This window comes from Anopheles coluzzii, chromosome 3 (genome assembly GCF_943734685.1).
Source record: "Anopheles coluzzii chromosome 3, AcolN3, whole genome shotgun sequence".
Taxonomy (NCBI): Eukaryota; Metazoa; Arthropoda; class Insecta; order Diptera; family Culicidae; genus Anopheles; species Anopheles coluzzii.
The window spans coordinates 64,517,369-64,541,515 of record NC_064671.1 but is presented as its reverse complement, the minus strand read 5'-3'; the positions used below and the strand labels follow the sequence as shown (position 1 = coordinate 64,541,515).

The 24,147-nt window shown below is 44.3% G+C and overlaps 4 protein-coding genes across 7 annotated transcripts in view; 2 read left to right on the top strand and 2 right to left on the bottom strand.

Moving 5' to 3' along the window:
* The first annotated feature begins 35 nt into the window (after positions 1-35).
* Positions 36-1,795, top strand: LOC120958165 (sperm-associated antigen 1). The gene is made up of 3 exons (XM_040380764.2): positions 36-975; positions 1,128-1,255; positions 1,329-1,795. Exons 1-3 carry the CDS (start codon positions 129-131, stop codon positions 1,674-1,676), a joined length of 1,323 nt encoding a protein of 440 aa, XP_040236698.2. The 5' UTR covers positions 36-128; the 3' UTR covers positions 1,677-1,795.
* LOC120956227 (fatty acyl-CoA reductase wat-like) lies at positions 1,697-3,710 on the bottom strand. Its single transcript, XM_040377602.2, has 6 exons — positions 3,402-3,710; positions 3,194-3,331; positions 2,545-3,116; positions 2,347-2,484; positions 2,148-2,264; positions 1,697-2,077 (listed from the first exon to the last, which is right to left on the bottom strand). Exons 1-6 carry the CDS (start codon positions 3,633-3,635, stop codon positions 1,816-1,818), a joined length of 1,461 nt encoding a protein of 486 aa, XP_040233536.2. The 5' UTR covers positions 3,636-3,710; the 3' UTR covers positions 1,697-1,815.
* Positions 3,711-8,934: 5,224 nt separating this feature from the next.
* LOC120958418 (protein O-mannosyltransferase 1) lies at positions 8,935-12,354 on the bottom strand. Its single transcript, XM_040381214.2, has 4 exons — positions 11,758-12,354; positions 11,524-11,689; positions 10,831-10,966; positions 8,935-10,759 (listed from the first exon to the last, which is right to left on the bottom strand). The coding sequence occupies exons 1-4, from the start codon at positions 12,102-12,104 to the stop codon at positions 9,015-9,017; spliced, it is 2,394 nt and encodes a 797-aa protein (XP_040237148.2). The 5' UTR covers positions 12,105-12,354; the 3' UTR covers positions 8,935-9,014.
* Positions 12,355-13,356: 1,002 nt separating this feature from the next.
* The window catches only part of LOC120954952 (ral guanine nucleotide dissociation stimulator-like 1), a 37,013-nt gene continuing 26,222 nt past the window's right edge, over positions 13,357-24,147 (top strand). The window contains exons 1-2 of one of the 4 annotated variants that reach the window (XM_040375326.2): positions 13,357-13,504; positions 17,349-18,711. In XM_040375326.2, coding sequence (XP_040231260.2) covers positions 18,661-18,711 — 51 coding nt within the window. In that variant the 5' untranslated portion in view covers positions 13,357-13,504; positions 17,349-18,660. Of the gene's footprint in view, positions 13,917-17,348; positions 18,712-24,147 lie in introns of all 4 variants that reach the window. The other 3 variants (XM_040375324.2, XM_040375325.2, XM_049610732.1) reach the window with 3 other exon arrangements.

The window sequence follows — 24,147 nt, the reverse complement described above, 5'->3', positions numbered from 1 at the left end:
TTATTATGTGTGAAAAAATAAAAATAATCATCGTTTCGAATGTCTATGGCCTTGATATCGACCAAACAATAACGAAGGAACCACGCGTTCGTTCCAAACAAACACGTACACCAATGCTATAAGTTGCCATGGCAACGGCTTACATTGCATATCAGCTGCCCCCGTACGTTCTCGGGCCGTTCCTCCGTGGTCGCACGCTCAGTTTAGTTCAAACGTTCAAACGCACCAGAATGTCGAACAAACCGGCAAGACTGTTGCAGAAGTACGACCTGCTATTGGAACATCTGGACTTTGAGTACATTCGCCAATGCACCAACGGGCGGGAGGTGGAAAATATCGTAAAAGTGTTGCGCTCCGGTGAGGAAGGCTACTTCCCTCAGCTTACCGCATTTGCCGAGGAACGTCTGAAATCGCTCCGTCCCGAGAGCAGGTTACTACGAAAGGAGCAACCACTAGCGACAAAGCACACGCTGCCGGAGGAGCAATGGCGGGAAATCTCCAACAACCTGCACGACTGGGAGTACAGGATGAAAACGCTGACAGATGAGTTACGCTCGGCACAGGTCGAGTCGGATGATACTACCGTACCGAGGATTAGAGGAACATTCGACCCCTTCGCTAAGGAGGAGGAACCGGAAAGGGTACCACAATCGAAGGTGATTAAGTACTGCGATTACGACAAGTGGGACAAGTTCGATGCCGACACGGAAATGCTCAAGATGGATCTGGACGAGGAGCGGCACCGTGAGATGGTACGGCTAAACAACCAGAAAAACAGCGAGCACCCGAAAATTGTTGAGCTTCCGCCGGAGGTGAAGCTGTCACAGCAGGAAAAGCAGGTGATTGCGGGAAAGCTGCGAGAGAAGGGGAACGATTACTTCCGCGCCAAGGAGTTTAAGGAAGCGGTTGAGGAGTACGGCAAGAGTTTGGATTTGTTTCCGAGCGCTGCTTGCTTCAATAATAGAGCGATGGCAAGTAAGTGAGACTTACGTTTGTATTTTTGTCTTATTACCCGTTGAGGTTTATCCCCGAGAGTACCTTAACTTAGAAGTAGTGTTAGTTTGTACTGTAGTAAGTGTCGTACAACATTCTTGATGTTTATAATCGCTTGTCTGGTTCTATTTTAGATATTAAATTGCAACGCTACGATCAGGCAATTGCTGACTGCAACCAATGTTTGGCTCTCGAGCCGCAGAATGTTAAGGCACTTCTAAGAAAAGCGCAAGCATTAACTTCCACCGACAAACGAAGAGAGGTACTTCGGCTTGATTCTTCTCGACCATTGTTCCATTTTCGTCCTTTAAATCTTACATTTTTATACATCCTAGGCTTACAAGGTATACTGTGATGTCCTCCGTATAGAACCAACGAATGCAGTCGCACAGACCAGCACATCTACTTTGCGTCGTCAACTACCCGATCTACCGCCACCGAATGCTGTTCGTCTGACGATCGAAGAGGTGGGCAATGATGTACCGGAAATTGACTTCCGGGAGCTGATCCGCCCGAAGAAGGTTATCAAGGACAAGCTGCCGGATGCGATCAAACAGCTGAAGAAAGATACCGTCAGCTTGATACAACAGCAGGCACAGGCGCAAACCAAACAGGAGACGGAAGAGATGACACTGTTCCCCAAACCACCTCCAAGACGGACTCCACTGATAGAGGAATTGTAGCTTCATAGCTTTAATAATGTGCTTCCGGGGGTGAAGGTAACAAAATCTTGTGTAGCGTCCTGTGGAATGCTTTAAAATGCTTAATTAAAAAGCTAATAAAGTAGATCTCCCACTGTTAATGCTGTTGGTGGCATTTTCCTCAGCAGCAAGGCTTTGGACTACAAGCACGCTGTCTTGCTAGGCAATGTCGTTTCAGTGCATCGGCAACACCTTTCACAAAATGTCGAAAGTAATACTTCCAGTCGATCGTTTCCACGTCGAAGGGTAGAAATCGCTTTTCGTCCTCCGACAGTCTATCCCACAGCTGGCGGATGTTGTCATTCTCCGTAGTCCACGAGTTGCAGCGGAAGTAGCTGGTAGAATCTTCCAGCGCTACCACTCGTTTGATAAGGTCGTAGTTTCTGAAATGGAAGCAGAATAGAGGATTACTGTTAAAGAAGACGAAGGACAAGAGGAGCTGTTCGTTCTTACTTTGCCTTTTTGCCTGTTAGCTTGTTGAAGGTGTCCGAAACGTAGGCCTGAATTAGCAGCCAATTTATAAACAGCTGTCTCATGAAGAGGGATGATGTCACGTGGATGGTGTAACGTCTACAAACGCAGAGATTGCAAAAAATCGACTCAATGATATAATAGTGCGAAGGAACTTGATAGAAAGAGTTTGTTCACTCACCCAAATATCCTGCCCAAGGTGGAATCAACTCCAAGCGCAAGCAACGCTCCAATATCTCGATTGCGGACTACATTGTCCCGAAACGCATAGTTGTACACTGGCACAACCTTGCTCATGGTAGACTCCTGCATCCGCTTCCTAGAAAACCAGCATCGATCAATGTTCGATTCTGCGTCTACAATTGTCACCCGGTCTTACCGCTGTCCATTCTCCCATCCAACAGCCAGTAGCGCATTGACACAGTAGTCCACCGGAACCATGTGCACTGCAGCATCATCCGCACCGTAGCACCAGTACACTTGGCCTCGTATAACGGGTACTACCATACCCGCCGGTCCATTAAAGTTGTTTACCCACCCGGGCGTTGGTTCATTGTACGCGGAAGAAACGATCGGTGGCCGGAAGATGGCGATCGGTAAGCCACTGAACTGCTGCTGTATCATCACCTCAGCACAGCGCTTGCTGAACGTGTAGCTGTTGGGCATCGGACCAAGGATGATCGGTTTCAGCTGATCTTTTTCCTTCGGCGTTAGATGGCGAAAGAGGGCCAGAATGTTTTCAAACCCACCGAACGGTAGCTCCTCGTAGATGCGTTCCTCGATGTGCGATCGGTGACAGTTGGAGTAGAATGTGGATACGTGTACGATCGAGCGGATGTGGGGAAGCTGCTGAGCTAGCAGGAACAACTTGCGCGACGACAGCACATTCGTGTTGAGAGCCGTTTCGATATCTTCGTTGAACTTGACCGATGCCATCACATTAAACACAATCTTGTGAAGAAAAAGTGAGCAGTGTGTAGATAAATTCAGTTAACAATTCTAGAAGATTGCACGATCACACCACTAACCTCCACTTGGGCCGCCAGCAAACGCTGGTGATCGGATGACGAGATAACCTGATCCGATTGGAAGTTTACCTCGATCGGGATCACTTTCGCGAACAGAGGCTTCCCGTTGTGTGGGGAAGATTTGATTGCGTCGAATATCTGGCAAACGATTAAAAGATCAAGTTGAAATCACAATTTCAAAGCGCGCACTACATAACACTACACTAACCACATCTTCGAACACCTCATCCAATCGCTCATCGACCGTTTTGTTGCACTTTTCCCTGACAAGCAGAAACACTGTCTTCACCCCGAAACAGCGTAACAACTTCTCCAGCAACACTTTGCCAATGAACCCGGTGCCACCGGTGATCAGGATGGTAGCGTCGCGATAAAACTCTTGCACACAGTTCATCCTTTCACCACTGGTTAGCACTTCCTGCAGGGCACTTAAATCACCCATCTCTCAGTACCAGTTCAAGGTAGGATCCTCTCGCGAGTACCGTTCGCAAGCGAATAAAAGTTCTTGTGCCAGCGAACGGTGCTTTTATTGTTCTCTGAGTCATCTTTCAACACGCACATCTACTTCATTCCAAATCCCCCAAGAGTTAAGTTTATTTACATTGTTTTTTTTTGTTTTGGCGGAATTGTAGAAATGCGTTTTTTTGCTTCCTCGTCGTTTGTGTTGTTCCTGCTCCATCGAATGGACTTTGCGCTACCTAAACCGATCCTCCCTGACGATCAGTAGCACTTGGGCAGTATCATACCTCATTGGGTATGATTTTTTTTAGGTTTGGCGTACGAAGAATCACGTGGACGGTGGTTGATTAGTACCAATCACGCTAGAAGCATGACGCATGCAGCACGAAAGCGGCTAGAGCCTCTCCGAATCATGCCGAGCACTTCAGCGCCATTTGCCGGTAAACTGATCTTCGACAACTTACTTGGCCAACGATGAGCTGAATCTCACACTACGACCACCGCCACCTGGGGGTAAGTGTTTACAAGCCAACGATCAACGCAACCACTAGAGACTCATGCCAACACAAACAAACCTCTCCGGTGGAGGAGGGCGCATACCACTGGTCTGAAGTCAGAGGGCAATGTTTTTGGGGGCTTTTTTTGTTTTTTGTTTTTTTTTTTTTTGTTTTCATCAGCTCCATCACTGTCAGTAGCAAATCCGGCCCCACATCACATACCGGAAAGTCAAGTGACCGTTGAAGCATTCTTCGGCACAGTGTCAACGATTCTTTGGTTCGTTTCATACACTTCACCTTGAAGACCGCGTAACTTCCAGCCGATCCGTGGTTTCCCATGTGGTTCTTGGTTCCCATTGGGGCCCTTTTGTTTCTATTTGAGCAGCTGAGAGTGCGTCCTGCTTCCAAATTTCAGTCTATTCCTAAAATGTGGTTGGATTAACAATCCGCTACACAATGAGAGTGACTACCCTCTATGTCTCTTTTGTGATACTGCCTAAAATGCTCCTCACAATCACGTTATTCTTGAGATTGTTTAGTTGATACTGGTAACTCGTCAACTACCCAAAAGCGTTCTGTTTCCCTGTTTGGCCAAATAGTACTCATCGCTGACAGTCCACACGATAGCTTCAGGTATATTACATCGAGGGATGCACTGTATTTTACCCATGGTGATCCAACCAAAGACAGTTTTTACTAAAGCTGGTAGTGGTCCTTCGGCCTTTCTATTATAAGGTCGTTTTCCTTCGACTTGCATTTTATCAAAAATAAAATCGGCAAACTCGAAATCTCTAGGTAAGTTGGTTCTTATTGCTGTTACATCTACAATTGGTTGATATCCAGTGATCCTCGGCATCAACACAAAATCCATCTGCTGCATCCATCTCCACTTATTGAGCAGCAATTGATGTGGATACGGATCTCGAGGTAGAAACATTCCGCCTACCAACACCAAACAGCCGTATGCTATTTATGTTTTTCGCCAAACCAAGTCGTTCACACAGGGCTTCTGTCATCAAATTGACTTGAGCACCATTATCTAATAGGGCTTTCACAAAAAATCCATTGCCCGTTTACTGATTTAACATTTATAATTACCGTAGATAGCAACACTTGATTCGCTTTTGCTACCGGAATACTAATAGCCGTCAAATTGGTTACCCCGTGATGTCTATCGAAACGTCGATCTTGTGGCTGAACGCTCTGTTCCAGCTTTAAATGACCATGCATTAAAGTATGATTCTTACCAGAACAATGAGTGCACCTGAATCTCGACTTACACGTTTTCGCCCAATGTCCAGGAGATAGACAGTTGTTACACAATTTTCTCGCTCTTACGAATGAAGCCCGCTTCTCCAGTGTTAATAATTGGAAATAATGATGAGAATAGTTCCGAAAATTGAGGAAAGAAACGAACCTGCTAATATGGAGAAAAAGAACGGAACGCGGAACGCTGGTTCAAGATGACCTGCCATGGTTACGCTTTTTTCAGTTGCTCACTTTATATATTAACTTAACTAACTTAAGTTAACTTGAAAGTATTCATTGAATATTGTGTATTATTTTTTGTGCAGTAATCACAAAGTTTCAATTAAAACAAAACTAAATAACAATTTACTGAATCTGTAAAACTATTCTTCTACTAAAATATAAACGCTTAACTTAAGTAGCCCGCTATACAGTTCCTTTTTCATTAAAAAGTTAAGGCATTTTGTTGTTTTTATTTTTACTAAAATTAATCATTATTCCCTGTTTATACTTCTAAATAAAGAAGTAAATCAGAAATATGTTGTAAAGCATATGAAATATTGATGCAAACTCAAAAAGCTTACAAGTTTAATCGGCTTTTTTAAATTTCGTATGGATTAAATTACACTTACTTACTTACTTACTTATCCGGCGCTACAACCGCTTTGCGGTCTTGGCCTGCCTCAGGAGTGTCCGAAACCACTCACGGTTCTTCGTCTGCCAGTCTGTTATCCCGGCCTTAATGGCGAACGCCTCCACGTCATCTTGCCACCTCAATTTGCCCCCTCATCTCACCACGTCATCTTGCCACCTACCACGCCTCCTCTGTCCTTGTGGACGGCCTAAAAAGACTTAACGGGCTTAATACGCTGTACGACAGTGAGGTCGCCGTACATCTCGTGTAGCTCGTCATTATAGCGGCTCCTCCATTGTCCTTCCACACATACGGGGCCAAGTATCCTTCTGAGCATCTTCCTCTCAAACGCGGCTAAGAGGGCTTCGTCAGCTATGGACAGTGTCCATGTCTCAGAGGCGTATGTGAGTACTGGTACTATATAGGTACTATATAGTCCCAGCTTCGTCCGTCGCAACAGGTTCTTTGAGGTGAACAGATTTTTTAGGCTGTAGAATGACCGGTTGGCAGCCAGCATCCTTGCGCGCAACTCAGCTTCCATGCTATTGTTGTTGCTGACCTATGTCCCAAGATAGGTGAATTGTGGGACGACTTCAAAAGTGCGTTCACCTATCTGCACGTCACGCCTACGTAGATTCTGATTGTTTGTTGGTAGGCCCGCTGATGTTGCCACCATCAGTTTGGTCTTTGCCTCGTTTATCTGCAATCCGAGGCTCTCTGCCGCCTGCTCGATCCCTTGGTAGGCTTCTGCTACACAGGAGAGCCGCAGACCAATGATGTCTATATCATCAGCGTATGCCAGGATCTGGGTTGACTTATAGAAGATGGTTCCCGTAATCTCCACCCTCGAGTCACGGATGGCCCTCTCTAGCGCCAGGTTGAATAAGAGACAAGCAAGCCCGTCCCCCTGGCGCAGACCTTTGGTGGTAGCAAAAGGTCCTGAGAGTTTTCCATCCACCCTCACATGGCATGTGACGTTGGTCATAGTCATTCTAACTAGCTGTTGGAATTAGAATAATTATTTTCGAACATAAATTTGAATTGCATAAAACAAAGCGTTAGGAAACTAAGATTAGGTTATAAACTACTCGACGTTAGAAACTGCTCGATCTACATGAATGATGAACTGCATGAAATATTATATACAAAAAAGGACAAACGAATATACAGTTGCAAACCGACCAGCGATAAAGGTGTACACTTTCCCATTCAAATTTCCTCCATATATCACAGCCAGCCCCTTTTCGTGAATATACACACTAGCCTTATCAGTTTGGCCGGGATTCCAAAAGAGCTCATAGCGTCATACAGTTTTATCCTGGCTATGCTACCATATGCGGCTTTGAATTCAATGAAGAGATGGTATGTGTCGTGTCTGTATTCAGCCATCTTCTCCAAGATGTGCCGCATGGTGAAGATCTGATCAGTGGTTGATTTTCCGTTTCGAAAACCTCTTTGATAGTTTCCAACTATCTCTTCGACGTGCGGGACAAGGCGATCCTGAAGGATCAGGGAGAATATTTTATAGGCGGTATTCAACACCATAATACCCCTGTAGTTGTTGCAGTCCAACCTGTCTCCCTTCTTGTATATGGGGTAGATGATGCCGAGATTCCAATCACAAGGCATCGATTCGCTATCCCACACCTCAGTAACGATTTGATTAATCTCGTTTTCTAGTGTTGCGCCTCCATTCTTGACCAGTTCAGCTGCAATTCCGTCGGTTCCGGGTGCCTTGTTATTTTTCAGTCGACGGATAACCTTTTGTGTTTCTTCTATGCTAGGTGGCAGTAGCATGACACTATCTGCTAGTGGCGCTTCTAGCTGTTCGTTAAACTGGTCGTTGAGTAATTCATCAAAGTACTGAGGCCACCGCGAGGGGACCTCTGGCTGGTTACTGACCAGATCTCCATCCTTGTTGCGACAGCAGGTAACCTTAGGTACAACGTTATTTCGGTGACCTGCTATCGCTTGGTAAAACTTTCGTGTCGGTCCGAACGCCTCTCCCCAAACGACCAAAACGCGATGAAAGGGTAAAACTATGGACCTGAGATGGGGCCCTATCTCAGTACCCATACTGGTACCCAAAGGCAGACAATTTTGGACTTATTTTTTGAAAGAGAGCAAAAAGCTAATTGCTCCTCCCTCTCTCCCACTTCTCTCTCGAATTTCATTTGTATGAGTTCTAGGAGAAGAGGAAAGGGGAGGAGATGTAGCAAGTGAATTGAATATAATTTAATGAGGAGGAGAAGAGGGGGGGGGGAACGATGACACATTTACCATCACACCATCACACCGCCAATATCGAGAATCTGATATTTCCTGGTGGTGTTCGAGGTATCGGCGTTCCGTGTGGACCACGGATACTAAATGAAAATGTTGTGTATATTTTCGTACAGTATCTCATTGTCACAAAACCTTACAAATGTTACTGTGCGGTCGAATCAGGAATCGCGCATTGAATCGATGGAAGAAGGGAGTACAAACGAGGGGTTAGAAGAGGAAGCACAGAGAAAAACGCTGCACATTCACGCATACATGCTTACAGCAGCAGGCAATTCGCGAGAACATGAAATCGGGAGGGTTTATTTCAACGCTCGCGAATGAGTGCAAGCAGGTGCAGTATAGAAAATAGAGCAAGACAGCCGAGTTTTTGTTCAAGCTAGGTCCAAAATGTCTCATTGGGTTGAAGTTCTCCTATGTTGTGTACTTATTCTAGTAACTATAGAACCGGTATGAACAAACTGGATCTAACGCTAACGGTTTAACGCTAACGGTCACCGTTCCCCGATCAAAAAATGCAATATGATCTAAACCGACAGTTCCAATTCCCAAATTTCCCTCCTAAAATCCTTGTTTTGTGATATTTAGTGGGAGAGTTAACATAGACAAAGACACGATCGTTAAAAAGACGGCTTGGGTAACAATATATTTTCGCAACGAAAATGGAGTATTATTAGTACTATAACTGTTAAACAAGAGCCTAAGGCTTGTGGACGATCAAATCCCATGTATCTTTCAGACGCAGCTCCAATACATCGTCTGCCGAAAGAGCGGTAGTTCCATAGCTCAGCACACTATATCGCTGGAAGAAGTACAGCACACCGGAAAACCAGGCTACAACGATTGCCCGGAAGATACCGATCACCAATGTCGACTGCTTCACAAACTTCCTCAACGCCAGCTGACAGTGATCGACGACAAAGCAGAGCAACATCACCTTAAACAGCAGCGCCGGCAGATAGTTGTACAGAAAAAGCGTGCGCTCCATGAAGAAGTACGGCAGATAGTGAATGAGGTATCCTGCAAGGAAAATCTCACCACCCAGTCGGAATCGATCCCACTCAACCGGTTCCAGGTCGTATATCTCACGCCTTCTACGAATGAGATAAAACACCAAGAACGCCACGTACAGTACGATCGCCATCGTAGCCGAGTACCAGATGACAAGGTTGCCGAGTAGATGGACCTGCGCGTTCGAGTCGCCATCGATCCAGTAAGCAATGCCCTTATCCATCAGGGGCCACTCGTGCGGCTCGGACGAGTACATGTGGCTCTCCAGCTTGTCCGCGTGCAGCAACATCTTCAGCTGCAGCTCGGAGAACTTGTTCCAGAACGACAGCTTCGTCGGCTCGGTCGGTATCATCTCGGTGGCGAGCAGTTTGTTCAGCACGTCCTTCTTGTCTTTGTGCTGCGTGTAGCGGTGCTCCTCCACGTTCCAGATCGTGTCGATCGTCTGCTGGCGCCGATCGGCCGCCACCTCGAACTGATTGTAGCCCCAGTCTGGGAGCTGTTCGCCGGTGTACTTGAGTGCGGCGGTTGTGTTTACGTGTACCAGCCGCACCTGGGAGGTGATGGCGTGCCACTTGTTCTTGGACTCTTTGCCATTGAGAAGCTCTACGCGCCACAGCAGGTTGGCTGGCATCGAGATGTTGTAGTCGATGTAGCACGACACTTCCTGGCAGAGTGGGGACATTGGTGAGGCAACGTCGTGCGAGTTTAGCGCACGACTCGTAACACCATGCACCAGTTGTATCACATCCCCGTGCTCGATGTAGTCAGGTTCATCGTCTACCATCAGGCTGTCCTTGTTCGGGCGCTTCACGATCCACCAGTTGTTGACGTCCTTAAAGCCGTAACACGTTACCTGCTGCTGGTGGCTCGAGCCGCGACCATCCTTGTACTTGATCGGGTAGACGTGCGTGTGCGAGTGCAGCCAGCAGACGCGCCCGTGCGTGTGCTTGAGCGTGATCTGTGAGCCGTGCTGTACGCGCAGTGGCTGTCCCTTCGTGATCGATGCTAAACCACCCTCCAGCGATGCCTGGAAAGCGCTAGTCATGACGTTATCGTGCGGTCCTGCCTTGTACAGTGTGGCGAAGTGCAGATAGAAGCAGCCGATGTACACGGTGATCGATACGCCCAGTATGAGCAGGGATTTGGTGATCACTTTCAGCAGGATGGAAGCGTTCGAACGGCGACGATCGGGTAGCTCCATCCAGACGTGTCGTCCGATGATGTACATCGCCAGCAGGTAGCTGTAGAAGCCGACAAACTTCACACAAACGGCTGCCGTTAGTGAGGCGGACGCGATCGTGCCCAGTGTCCACCAGCGGGCGGAGAATGGGTGGGCTTGGAGGAACTTCAGCACGGTCAGGATTCCTAACGCCGCGAAGTAGAGCAGCATCGATTCCATCAGAATAAAGCGAGAGTGAGTCAAGAGGGCATTGTCTGGAACGGAAAGGATCATTTGTGAGAAATCTAGACCACAAGATCTTGCTGATTGGCAGCGTTTCAAGTACCTAGAATGATAAGAAGTCCACCAAGAATGCTGACACCTTGGCCGAGCTTAACTTGGCGTAGAATCGAGTAGACGATCGGTGCCAGTAGACTTCCACATAATGCCGGAACGAAGCGTAGCGCAAGGATAGGAACGGACTGAAAAGAGATTTATTGAAGATTGTAAAGATGATTAATGGTGCTGCTTAGACCTTGAGATTCTTTCCATTCCTTTCTAACATTCGCACACTTCAAACGATCGTGATCTTTGTCATGCAAACATTGACACTGACATTTAGCCAATCATCAGAAACGAACGAAAGCAATCATCACTTCCAATGAACTTTCATCCGGGACTCGATCAAACATTACTGAAACTTTGCCATCCGCACCAAACACAAGCATTGCAAGGTGAGCGAGATTTGTTAAAATCTACTGTAAACAGTATGCACGTAACCCGAGATGCGTCTTCACTTTCATCTTCACTGATTGAAGAAGGTAGGAGGAGCAGCAGCATGAGATTAAGCTCCCCACCGCGCCCTTTTTCGACGGAATAGCGAAGGTTATGGTTTTAGCCCGCAAACCAGTTCCACAGACGGACGCGCGAGCGTTGCTCATTTGTGTCGCCATTGTGTGTGCGTTGCGGTGTCGCAAAACTGGTTCTCATAGCTAAGCTTGACGAATTTTCCAATGATTCCACGCCACGTTATGCTTACCGCATCATATTCGCTGCCGATCTTTGGAAACTCGAAGCTTCCACTATATCCGACTGCTCCGGCAGCGCCTGCAATCATCAACTTCCCCAGCGGAGGATGCTGATCGAAGTAGAAGGTGTTTTTGAGGTACAGCGAGACGAACTTTCCGAAATGTATCTCATCGAAGCTGGAAAACAGATTGATTTGTTAGGCACACCATCATCGATCTTGTAAGAAAACACTTTTCACACTTACACAACGCCCCGTGGGTGTGTGATGCGATAGAACCGTGTCAGGAACGAGAGCAAAAACAGACCCACCGTAGCAGCATTGAACTGCAGGCGAATGGAAATGCTGAAACGATCGTCCCCTTCCTCGAAAGCGCCATTCCGTTCGCTGATTGCTTCCGCAGATGAGCGTTTCTCGGGTTCGTCGCTTTTCAGCTTGTGATGTCTTACGTTCACAGCCGTCTCCATCGAGGGCGATTGTTGCTCGTTCACGGTGGCGCTTTCTTCACTACCTTTCTGTGCCTTTTTCTGTGCCTTACGACTACGCACTGCGGTTGTGGTCGTGTCCGTAGCTTCACTCACTGTTGTTTCCATCGTGTGGAGTGGATTACCTTACGCTACGACGCAAGGGTAGCAAATGCCACGACATTTAAGCGCACGAACGGTAAAGCTGCTCGTCTGCTTTACGCAACTGGTTGCTTGTGCGTTGAAGTTTTGGTAAGTGATGATGATGACGATCTTTGGTGGCTTCTTCAGCTGCTTGAATCTGCTGCCAGCAGCAACAACACAGCACCAACACTGCAACGATCGCACACGAATGAAAGTGAATTGCAATGGGTTCGTTTCGTGGTGGGAGGAACCCGAACGAACACTTCAGATATCTGTCAAAATCAAAAGAAACCGCACAATGGTGAAGTTAATGAAGGTTTTCACTTTTACATTATTTTATTGTTGGCCTGGCGAGTGCATTAAGCAATTTAAAATAAATAATATCACTAATAATATCTTTAAGAGGAGTGCAATATTATTAATAATAAATGGAAATAAAACGATAATTAAAGTATTTGGAGCTATAAAATAATTGAACAATTTCATGAAAAATTATTCAAATACAGGTTGAGCATAAATGCTTCCTGTAACATGAAAACCAACCCTTAATTCTGTTGCAATAAATTCAACAACTCAAGCTGTAAGCAATATTGCCTACATTCAGGCGTTTGACTCGATCTGAAAGTGATCTACGGAATGATATAATTTCATAAAACAAACTATATTAAGGCTTTTCATACATTTCACCGTGGGAGTTATGATCTTACAAATATTTAAAATAAATTACAGACTTTCAAAATAACCATTTCTTAATTTTTATTTCGATTAGATTAGATTGCATTAGATAGAATCGAGATAAGCTCGATTATCCGTGCTCCTACCCTTAATCTGTGTACCCCCGGATGAAACGCGATCATCGCTCTAACCAGCAAATCATTTAAAACACACCTACACTTACACACCTGTAGAGGCACGTACACCTGTACAGGGTTCGTTGCTTGATCGAGGATTATAGTCTTTCTTCATTTTAACTTGATTTGTTCCATAAAATCTGCACTAGCTAGAAACAAAAGTATCAGTGTTTATGTCATGAAAATAAATCGAATTATTTACTAACCTCATCATATCCACCTTTAAAAGCATATTTTATGCCTTTAAATAAAAAAAAAATACCATAATAACCAGATCTTCGGTTAGCTCCCGAAATCAACCCCTGCGATACCAACACACTCACCCTTTCGGATGGGCGTTTGTGTGCGCCTAGAAAGTTCAACTCCCTTGCCAAAGCTACGAACGTCTCTCGCACACAACCCCACGAGACCTGTGGGGATGATGCGTGGTGCCTCCGTACGGCTGCAGGTCCGAGATCATTTGTTTCGTTTCGAGTGTTCGGTTCGCTCGCGTCCGGAGCTTCTGCTTCTCGTGCTTCATACGGTGCTGGAAAGGTGTTGTGATTGTCATTGTTTCAAAATATGTGTTCGATGTGTGATCGTGTGCCTTAAAATAGCTCAGCACGTAAGTGCATATCCGGTGACGATACTGTGAAAATCTGACTTCACGCGTGTATAAGTGATTTTGTGAGCAAAAAGAGGATGCAACGGTGCTCAAAGTAAGCAATGATCACGCGCGCCAGATCGCACTGTGTGAGTGTGTGTGTGTTATTTGCAAAGCAAATATGAACGTGAAAATAGTGCGTGGTGTGGATTTTTAATGTATGCTAGCACTTTTCCATTCCTCCCCCTAAACAAAACACAATCCTCAATCCCTTCAGCAGAGGTTTTTTTTAGTGCGGAAACGTCAACCTTTTGTCGCAGAAATCCGTCCCGACCGTACGTGTGGGTGAGAGACGGAGCGAAGGTGAGCACGATCGCTGATCGGTGTGTGTTGTTGTTTTGTTACTAGCCGTTCCGATGGTGTTTCTCTACCACCCCCCTTTCTATGCTCTGTGTGTGTTGAAGCAGATTTGAAGAATGTGAAACTTGTGAAAGGAATTTCCCTTTTTTTTAACGTCGACAGAAAAGCGACTGGCGACGAATATGTTTGCTGGTCGTACGATCGGTGATTTGTGTTGTAAGGGGGAAGGGGATTGGCTGTTTATTTTTTGCCACCACCCTCTCCTTTCTTAAACGAGTGTTTGTGTGTGTGCGCCTGCGAAGAATAATGTTTAATGTATGGTCCATTCCACGCAACAGAATTGTGATGGTGCTGCTCGAAGCGAACAATAGCACCACAGAACAGGCTTGTCCTATGTTGGTATTTCCATTCTCCTTCAGTCTATAGCTGTGACTGTTTTCTGTGTGTTTGTGTGTGTGTGTCTGTCTCTGTGATTCGTGTGGACGTGCCTCACGGCATTGCCACTGCCGAGGGTTGGAAAGAATGAAAATATGCAAATCGTTCAAGGCGCTGTCCCGCCAGACACACCATGCGATGTGTAAGACGGCGCGGGCGGGGTGTTGTTTCAAAGTCGCATAATTTGTATGATCGCTCGTGCTCTTGCAATTCCCCACAACAGAGTGTGTGTGTATGTGTTCATCATGTTTTATCAATACGCGCCTTAGCTTCACGTGTATACGTGATTTTTTTGCTTGCTGTTGATTTAAGGAAATGCATTCTTCGGCACCGTCTGGCTCGACGTTTAATAAGTCATTATCTAATGCACAACCCCACAATGCTGGTAGACCTTAGGCAGCAACGGTGAGCTCTTCGGCTCTTCATTATATCATCGCCGAATCGATGCACCGTGCACCACACGTTCACAGCGCAGTAAGCACGGCGTTTTTTTTTTGTTTAGAAGACCCGAATAGAAAGAGCTGAACGGTCGCAACGGCTGGAAACCCGATTTACGCTTACGGCACAGGATGGAGCGGGGGGAAATCAAATAACAAATAGCCGAGCAAAGAGCGATTTGATTGCCAAACAGTTCTAGAAGTTTGTTAAATAATTGCTTAAACAGTTATTTAATAAAATAAAGAAGCCTTTTTTGCGGGGGTAAAAATATTTACACGTTAAACGAAACATTTATTTTGAATAATACAAACAGTCAAGCAAAAGGTTGATAAAAAGTGTTACTCAACCCCCGTTTGAACAGGCCCGGATTGAGGTAAACGTTCTAAAAACGACACACCACGAGATGAGGATGATGGAGGGTCGAACCGGAGTCGGTGTTCACCTGACCTCAATATGATTGTGCTTCTCGGCGCATGGGGCCGAGCTGCTTAATAACCGTTTGCTCCACACACCAGCACACTGTAGAGGCTGGCAGACGGGGTGGCGCTGGAGAGGAGAACTTATTGTCAACTTGCAAACTGGGGCACGTTTTCGTCTGACGATAGGGGACAACCTCGCTGCCACGAGGCGAGTGACAAGCTGAGTGGGAAATAGCAAGATGTTTAGGAAGAGTTTGTGTTTTTTTGTAACTATAAATATTATTAAGCGAATAAAATTACTTATACGACACTGGATACCCCTACCAAGTCAAAAAAGCGTTACCTTGTAGCAACATCTAAACGTCAAGCGCTAGCGCGACACCCTTAGGAAATATTGTGCCTACCCCTTGGATGTGCCTTCAGGCGGCCCTCCTGACGTAACGTTGGTTCTTCTGCTGATGCGAGCCTCCCCTCGCACACTGCAGTTTGTCACTTGCAATTAACCACCCTCTCCCCGCCCGCCGTTCGATGGGGTGTTGCATCAATACCGCCATGGATCGAACGATTTGCCCCGCGGGGCCTTCGTTCGTCTTAAAACCTGTCCTCCCCCCGAGGGAAGAGAGCAATTGTAATCGTTCACCCGCAAGATGGACCCCGAAGATGGGTTAGGAAATGATTTGATCATGATGTTACCATTTCCAAGCGAAACTTGATTCAGCAAGCGAACCGAGTTAAACCCGCCCGGCCAGTGCCAACTTGCATGCATTGGAATGTTGACATCATGCTGGGATTAAAAGATGCTTCTGACTCCCTCACCCCACTGAGTTTGGCCGGGGGTTTTTAGTGTGATCGTGACGTGCCGCCGCTTATCTGGCGCTGTTGCTTCGTGCCACTGGGGGGAAAAACAATGTCACTTGGGTAGCCAATTTGGCACGTTCAGCCAGGTGTGTTTGAGGAGGATGGTGTTGTTGTGGCACACACTGTATGCGGCTAGATGATACGGGTCTGGGTAGCTTAATTTATACTATTTGAAGTTTGTTTGTTTTTTTTCTTTACTGCTGGCAATTGTTTATTGCTCGATCGAGCGAAGCTGTTTTGCGTCTTTGTAAAGACGCTGCAATGCGGAAATTCATTCACGAAGCACTCGTAAACATTAATTGAATAAAAAAAAGAAGACGGAACTAGTTGAGCTGGTCGAATGGATGACGTCGCGCGTGTCCGAATTGTTGTTGAACTCTGATTTGTACAAAAAGATCTTTTGATGATTGGCGCGTTCGTCGCTGTTCCTGTCAAATGAGAAAAAGGTTACTGATCGTTTGCATATCTGTTGATTATGGTTGCTCTCTTCGTGGTTACAGTAATGGTCGGGAATATTGTTATTGTCCATGGCTCTGTACGTAGTTTGACACTCTGTCTGCTCTTGTACACTGATCTGGCCTCATGTGATCAGCAAAAGAAAGTACAAACTTTGCAGTGTTTTCTAATAATTATACTCTTCTTAATTTAGACATTTTAGTCATTATGCTATCGTTTGCATTGACAAACATTGGACTTTTTCGGCAGTCTGTAAAAAAACTAAGCGAGATAATTTCGTTCCATAAACATCCTTTGAAAGCTAATAATTATTCAAGTTTACATGCAAAATCTATTACCTTGCGAGCTGCCTGTCGTTAGTTATTCGGAATTTTCTCTATGGCGGTCGATGAAATGCGTGTAGGCATGTTTTAAGATATATCTTCGATTTTTATCAATTCCTCCTCAGTTTTCGTCATGTTTATCCATAAAAAATCGTTGGGAAAAAATCGTGGCTACTGGTGGATGTTATATCGAAATTCCTCCGAAATTCGCCTGAAATGGTCGCAATGAGTTTTGGCGCCATTGTTTAAAAGTCTGAAAATTAAACTAAAGAAAATAATTTTAAATTTATTAGTTTTTTCCTACCACTACCTTATCCTAAACAGTAAAAAAGTAACAAAAAATACAAAACAAAAACAAACAAAAGCATGAAAGAAGAATAGAAAAGAAAAGAAGAAAATGATAAAAAGTTCAGAATACTAAGAAAAGTAGAGAAAATGTTTATCATAATGTATCATGTTTTGCGTAACTTTCTCATCACCATTACCATCTTCTCTACCCGTTTCAGGTGTACGCTTCTGCTTAGCCCAAGATGGTGCTAACTCGCTTCATGCCGTAAACAAACACGGACAAAAAGCTTGACACGATAACCAAGACTGCCACTCCGTCCACTTCGGCTGGGTCTAGCGCCAATAGCATGCCAACAGCATGCCAGCATAATCAATAGGCAAAACCACAATTACACTACAAAAACCATCACCGAAACAGCGCTCATCGTGTGCTAACAAATCGTGCACAGCCGTACACCATACACCCAGCAGTAAAGAGAGTTTGTTGTTCAATCATCTCGCCTGCTCGCTCCCTGGCCGCGCCACTTGATTCCCGCAAGTACTACGCGCAGTTGGGAGAAATTTTCCCAAACCCCACACGAAGCGCTCGCCAGGGTAGGAGGAGGAGAAAAATATTACGCACCCGTCCCTACCCCTAAAGTGAAAGGAGAGCGCAGGGGAGGACGGGGGGAGGGAACATGAGAGTAATGTAAGACGAGGGAAAAGCCCCCTTCGCAAGTACATGCTGCCACAAAATCATCCGACAAAACAGCCAGCGAAAGCCGATCGAGCGTTGGAGATTTTCGATCCTCACGACGGTTCCGTTCCACTGGTGACGACGCTTGTTGCAAACTATTCACTTGTGCGTGTGTGTGTGTGTATGTGTGGCTTTTCGGAGTGTGTGCCGGTGAAAAGTGAAAATTTCGATATCGAATCTATCTCGCCCGGTGTACAACTGCGTGCTGTACAAGATCGTGTTCCGCCCGGCGCAGGCAGCCCGTGCAGTCTCGGATGCAAGTGGTTGGCCTGCCTTCAAATGGTTGTTACCAGTTTTTGCTGCTCTTGTGTGTACTGGCAAGCTTAGTTTCGGTGCTCATAAGCGAATTGTTGTGGTCTCTGTGTATGTGTGTGTAACAGGGTGTGCCGTGCAAAAGGAAAATTAGTTAATGCACACAGGCTCCACGGTATGAGCCACCGATGCGGCCGTACGAATCTCATTGTGAAGGAAATGTGAAAGTGCAGCCGCCCCCCGTCTATGGTGCTGGATTTATTACGAATCACTTTAAAGTCTTCAAGTACGAGTGCTCTTGTTTGTGTGTCCGTGTGTGTGTGTGTTGGTGAAAAGAGAAGAAAAAACAACCTTACGGTGAAGGTCTTTGGTGCAAAATTCGAAGCCCCTCGGTGCACATCCTTCGGCGTTTGGTCGCGCGAGGTGAAGAACGGTCTCGAGCATAGCAGCACACCCAGTCACACCGGTTGCGCATGCATTCTGCTGGGCCGTAGTATGGATTGCCGTTCCGGCGTACCGTGCCGTCGACCCGATCGGATACAATGAGCAACGGCACGGCGGCGAGCGGCACTGGCGGCGATGCGGACAGTTTGGTATGATTTTCCTTGTTTCCTTCCACCCCCCGTTCTTGTTAGTATTTAAGGATATTAAACAACAGCGTAGCATGGGTTATTGATGAAGATGAAGAATGTTAATGATATGTTGTTTACTTTTTGGGACTTTTTTACCTGTTTTGAATAACTTCTAGTTCTGAAAATTGAAGCTGGCCATAGGGATTAGCTTTCAATTGCTTAATTTCAGGCGCAGGTGTTGTTTCATACGAGAATCTTTTCGGGAGATTCTTCTGCTTCTTGTAATAACTAACATTTTTATATCTTGTATTTATATTTTAAGGTTTCAGCGAGAAAATTAATATAAATTTTAGGTCGAAATGATCGAAAGTTTGATACTTACATGAAGAATGACATGCTGTTATTCAACAGTGATATGCAATCATTTTTTATTACTGGCGAGATGCTCTGTGACTAAAAATTCATTAGCAAAGAGGCTCTGACATGCAAAACGTTGCTTAAAATTGAGTTACAGCGTGAAAATAACACCCAACAACCTCCAGAACCAATTTTGCACCGCCGACCATTTTGCCGCACACTTGCGTTCTCTCGCAGATTTTGGGAAAGGGTAGTAACGTTCCCAAATAGACACAGTTACTATCTAAGCTTCGGACCTCCTTCCTCTCCTTCCACCCCTGCCAAGAGTACCTTCCCAAATCAACGTGTCACTCTCCGGGTCGTTGCGCCTTTTCGACAACCGTGTGAACCTTGGGCCCGATTGTTGTGCGTTTGCTGGCGCCGTGGGATGCGTTCCGCAGAGTGCGAGACGTTTTAACATTTTACGATGCCCAATCGAAAGCAGATCGGGTTGCTTCTTCTTCTACTAAAGATCTTTTTTTTTTGTGTACCCGAACCTCCTTCCTTGGACAAAGGTGCTGAAAGTCTGACCGCACGCGAAACGGGGTCGCACATCAGCCCCAGTCCGGGCCCAATGGTGGTTACTTTTTTGGAGCTAGCCGCGGGACGGATATGGAACAACATATCAAGAGAAAAAAGAGATGCAGGGGGATAGCAAAATGTTAGTAATCTCTCACCAGGTTGGCGGCCCAGTTTGCCAGTTTTGTGTTGTTTTTTTGGAGGAATGAAAAATGAAGATGGTAAAGAAAAGTGCGGCAGAGGAAATGGGTAGAGAAATGATCCGTTTAAAAGATGAAACCGAGCGGGCTCAGTTCTCACCGTGAAATAAAACAAAAAACAGCAGGGTGACGAAAATTTGGAACAACAGTATTGTCCACTGCGGTGTGAATGGCGTGAGGTTGTCCAAGCACTGGCCTAAAATAATGCTTCCCATGGTCTACTCCCGCAAAGTGCAGAAGTCAAAGCTCAATCCCTTTTTGTAGTGTTTAAAGCGTTTGCATTTGAGATGCAACTGAATTGAAAATTATGTTGATCTTTTGGGACAAAATGAATTTAGATACAAAATGTATTGTATGAAGCAGTTGAATAAACTCAAAGTATTTTGGGAACTAAATTATCATTGATTGTTGATTGGGATTAAATGCTTAAGACTGAATAGAAACCGTTGTTTTGCAGCACCATTCTCCACAAAGTACGCAAACATGGAATGCAAAAGCTTTCTACCTAACAATTTCCCTTGAAATGCCAACATTTCTTAGAATTTTTGCAACATACTTTGTAAATCCAAATGAATCTAACCCGCTCTAAATGGCACCGAACGCTTCGGCATTTGGCGCACACCCGCGATGGTGTGTACCTTTGGCACAAAGCGCCTTCTGCACGAGGGGTGCCACACCGTGCGTCTTCATTTTCGGCACAAACCGAAAGCGAGAAGCCGAGGTGCGATTGTGTTGCGCGAGAGGTTACCGCATTCCAACACACCGACGGCGTACACCCTTTTGCCGTGCATTCGCATTCGATCGAAACGGCCAACAGCGACTGACCTACATCGGGAAGCGAGCAATAGCAACAAAAAATTGCCACTGAACGCTGGTGAAGCGTAAAGAAAGTCAAGGTGAGAGAGTCTTTCGGGGCGGCCCCGGTTCTCAGGCGATGCTTCTTAACCGAAAAAGATTGAAGTATGGTAAGCTTGGTGATATTGTGATTGGATTTGTACAAGTCTATAAAATATAGCCTTAATTTATAAAAATTATACTATATTAAAAAGACGATAAACTTCTGTAATAGATTGAAATTACTGTTAGGCACTTCGTTGCCACCTTTAAGCTGCCTAAGCGCTGTATTAGAGTAGCTTTGGCACGGGGAGTGACATTTTCATCGAAACGCCTCAGCTAATAAGACCGTTTTGCCCGTGGGTTCATTGCCTTTAAGTGTGTGTTTGTTTCCTCATCGGTGTGTGTGGGAATGCAACCTTACAAAATGTTGCATTTATTACCCGGGACGCAGCTTTTGCTCAATCCCATTCATATTCGATGAATGTGAACCAGCAAATGAATAAAAAAGCAAAAAAACAAAACGCTGTATAAAAATGATTGCAAAATGTCATCAATCGTAGGCGGCTAATGGTAGAACGGGAGGGAGAGTGAGTGGTTGGTACTGGCTTTTTGGCTTGTGGCCCTCTCTTGCAATGAAACTGAAAGCTTCACCCTCCGGTGACACCTCACCGTGTACTTGTTAGCCTTCATGGAATGATACGATTATTTTTTTAAAGTCAAGTGCGTGCAAAGAAAAAAGTCTATTCGATTCAATTTCATCACAAGTCGCGTCGTACTTCCAGATTGTATGAGTTTTATTAGAGGAGAAAAAAAAGGAATTAAAAAACGCCCTTGTCAGCGAATAAAAAAAGAAGTCAGCGCAAGACCACTCATTACCTCGGACCTCGGGTACTTTGCCTCGGTTGTCTGAATTTAATCCACATCGCATATGTAGCATTCGTTTCACTTTCTAATGCTACCGATACAGTCCCTATTTATGGCCTTGGAATGTTGACGATCCCCACCCGCAACCGGGGCGGTTTTCATTCCAGGGCGCAAACACACACACACAGCTCATGATTGGAATAGACGAAATTGTCGAATCGATTGCACTGCTGCCCTGGGTAAGGTGGCAGCAGCACGGACCTGTACTTCCCTTCGATTCGACCAGTGAAAGTGTTTGGCCAGAGTGATAGGAAACATGCCATGCTCGCTATGCGCACTTTTGTGTACTCTATCCAAACGTCCAGCCCAACAGGTGGTGGCTGCCAGTTTTGTTGGCTGTTTGATGCATATTTGATATTTGGCGCACTTTAAACGTTTTGCCACATTTGCCACGCGCTCGCGGGGGAAAGTGTTGTTCATTATGCAAAATGGTATGCTACGGGGTTGCTCGTTAATGAAACGAGCTTTCAATTTTTAATTGCATACCGCTGCATGGATCATAATGAGTTGGGGATGTTCGTGGGAACTACTGGGCCAATGTCGTTGAAAGGTGATCGAACCTCGAATAAAGAATATAAATGTCTTAGAATGAAAGGAAATGAAATGACGATGAAAAGTAAACAAGATACATGAAAAAAGCACGAAAAACATGACAACTTAACTGAAAACTCAGTTTAACATATTTCAGAGACGATATGGATTAAAATATTCGGTTGAGATGAAAAAAGAAAAAAAGACTGAATATAAATTAACTGCTGCCGCCATTTTGTAAAAAAAGAAAACTAAAAAACAAATCAAAAGGGAATATTGACAAATAGTTAGAAAATATCGAATAGTTTAACGAGTAATGGTAAAAATAGTGGTAAAAAAATTAATGAAAACAATTAAGAAATAACAATAATAAAAATAAGCCATGAAACAAAAAATATTAAAAATTTCAATAATATTAATAATAATAATAATAATAATAATAATAATAATAATAATAATAATAATAATAATAATAATAATAATAATTATAATAATTATAATAATAATAATAAAAATAATAATACTAATAATAATAAAAATAATAATTATAATAATTAAGATTATTATTATTGTTACTATTATAATAAAACTTACAACATTGATTAAAACAAACAAGCAAGACTACGTAATGCCAACCATAAAGAATTATAAGTTTGAACAAAAAAGGTGAAAAATATTCAAAAATCTAACCGCAAGGCCAGACGAGGTGTAATATACAGGCGTCCCCCGAGTTACGAGTTAATTACGAATTTCTGAGCTGATAACCGATATACACACGTTTCCAAAGATTCCACAACTACCCGATCTTGAATATATATATATATATATATATATATATATATATATATATATATATATATATATATATATATATATATATATATATATATATATATATATATATATATATATATATATATATATATATATTGTTTACGGCTTTTAAAATATAATTACTACCTCGAACATTATTTTAAATAAAATATACAATATCATAGATTCCAACTGTTCTACTTCGGGGGACACCTGTACAGCGAAATGAATTATTTGACAAGCGAAATATTTGACACGTAAAGCTAAAGGGTTGGGAGAGATACAACATCCGCTTTCGAAAGTCACTTAAAAAGAGAATCTTCTTAAGCGAAACATTTACAAATGGGAAGAAATGATGAGCTGTTTACTGAAAATTAACGAAATACTTGACATTGAAGCTATTTAATGGATTTCGTTTGAATTTTGTACACGTTATTTGTTTACATTGCACCTCAGCTGGTTGCTGTGATGCGTTATCTGACATATATTTTGCCTGTCAAATAGTTCATTTCGCTGTACATTTCACCTCGTCTGGCCTTGCGGTAAGTTTTACAAAGAAACCCCTATGGCAAAGGTATGAGATGTTTCAAAACTGAGCAATAAATCATACCATACGAAAAAAAGTTGTCTATTTTATCAAATAGATGGAAAAGGGAGCAAAGCAGACCTTCCAAAAATGAAAAAAGCAACATAAAAACTTCATTCAGCAGCTCTATACGCAGAGATTGAAGTAAAAGAAGTGGAATTTCTTTCTTCCCCTTTACGAAGCTAATCAAAACCGACCTCCCATTTATTACTCCGTGCATCATAACAAAACATGCCCTTTTTCTCCCGTGCCGTACCATCGAATGTGAAGGCCATCGTGCGCGCACAAACACACACACACACACACACACACACGGGCACCGAAACAGGTTCCGATAAACTTTCCCAAAAACCCCCGAATTCCAACAGTAACTGCACCGGAATTCTTTCACCCAAGTAAGTTACACGGGATGGGTCTTGGAACGTACCCGTGCGACCGGTAAAAATAGTAATTAAACAAAACCCATGCCACCATCGACTCCGATCCACTTTTGTTATGTTGGAGCGGGTTTCCGATAAAGTTAAGGCCTGCTATCTGAGCATGGAATCATGGAACTCATATCTTTGAAGGATGTACCGTGTGGTGGAGTAGCGAATTCTTTCCAATCTCCTAATCCCTCCACTGTGAACTTGAGTCCAATCAGTTGGAACC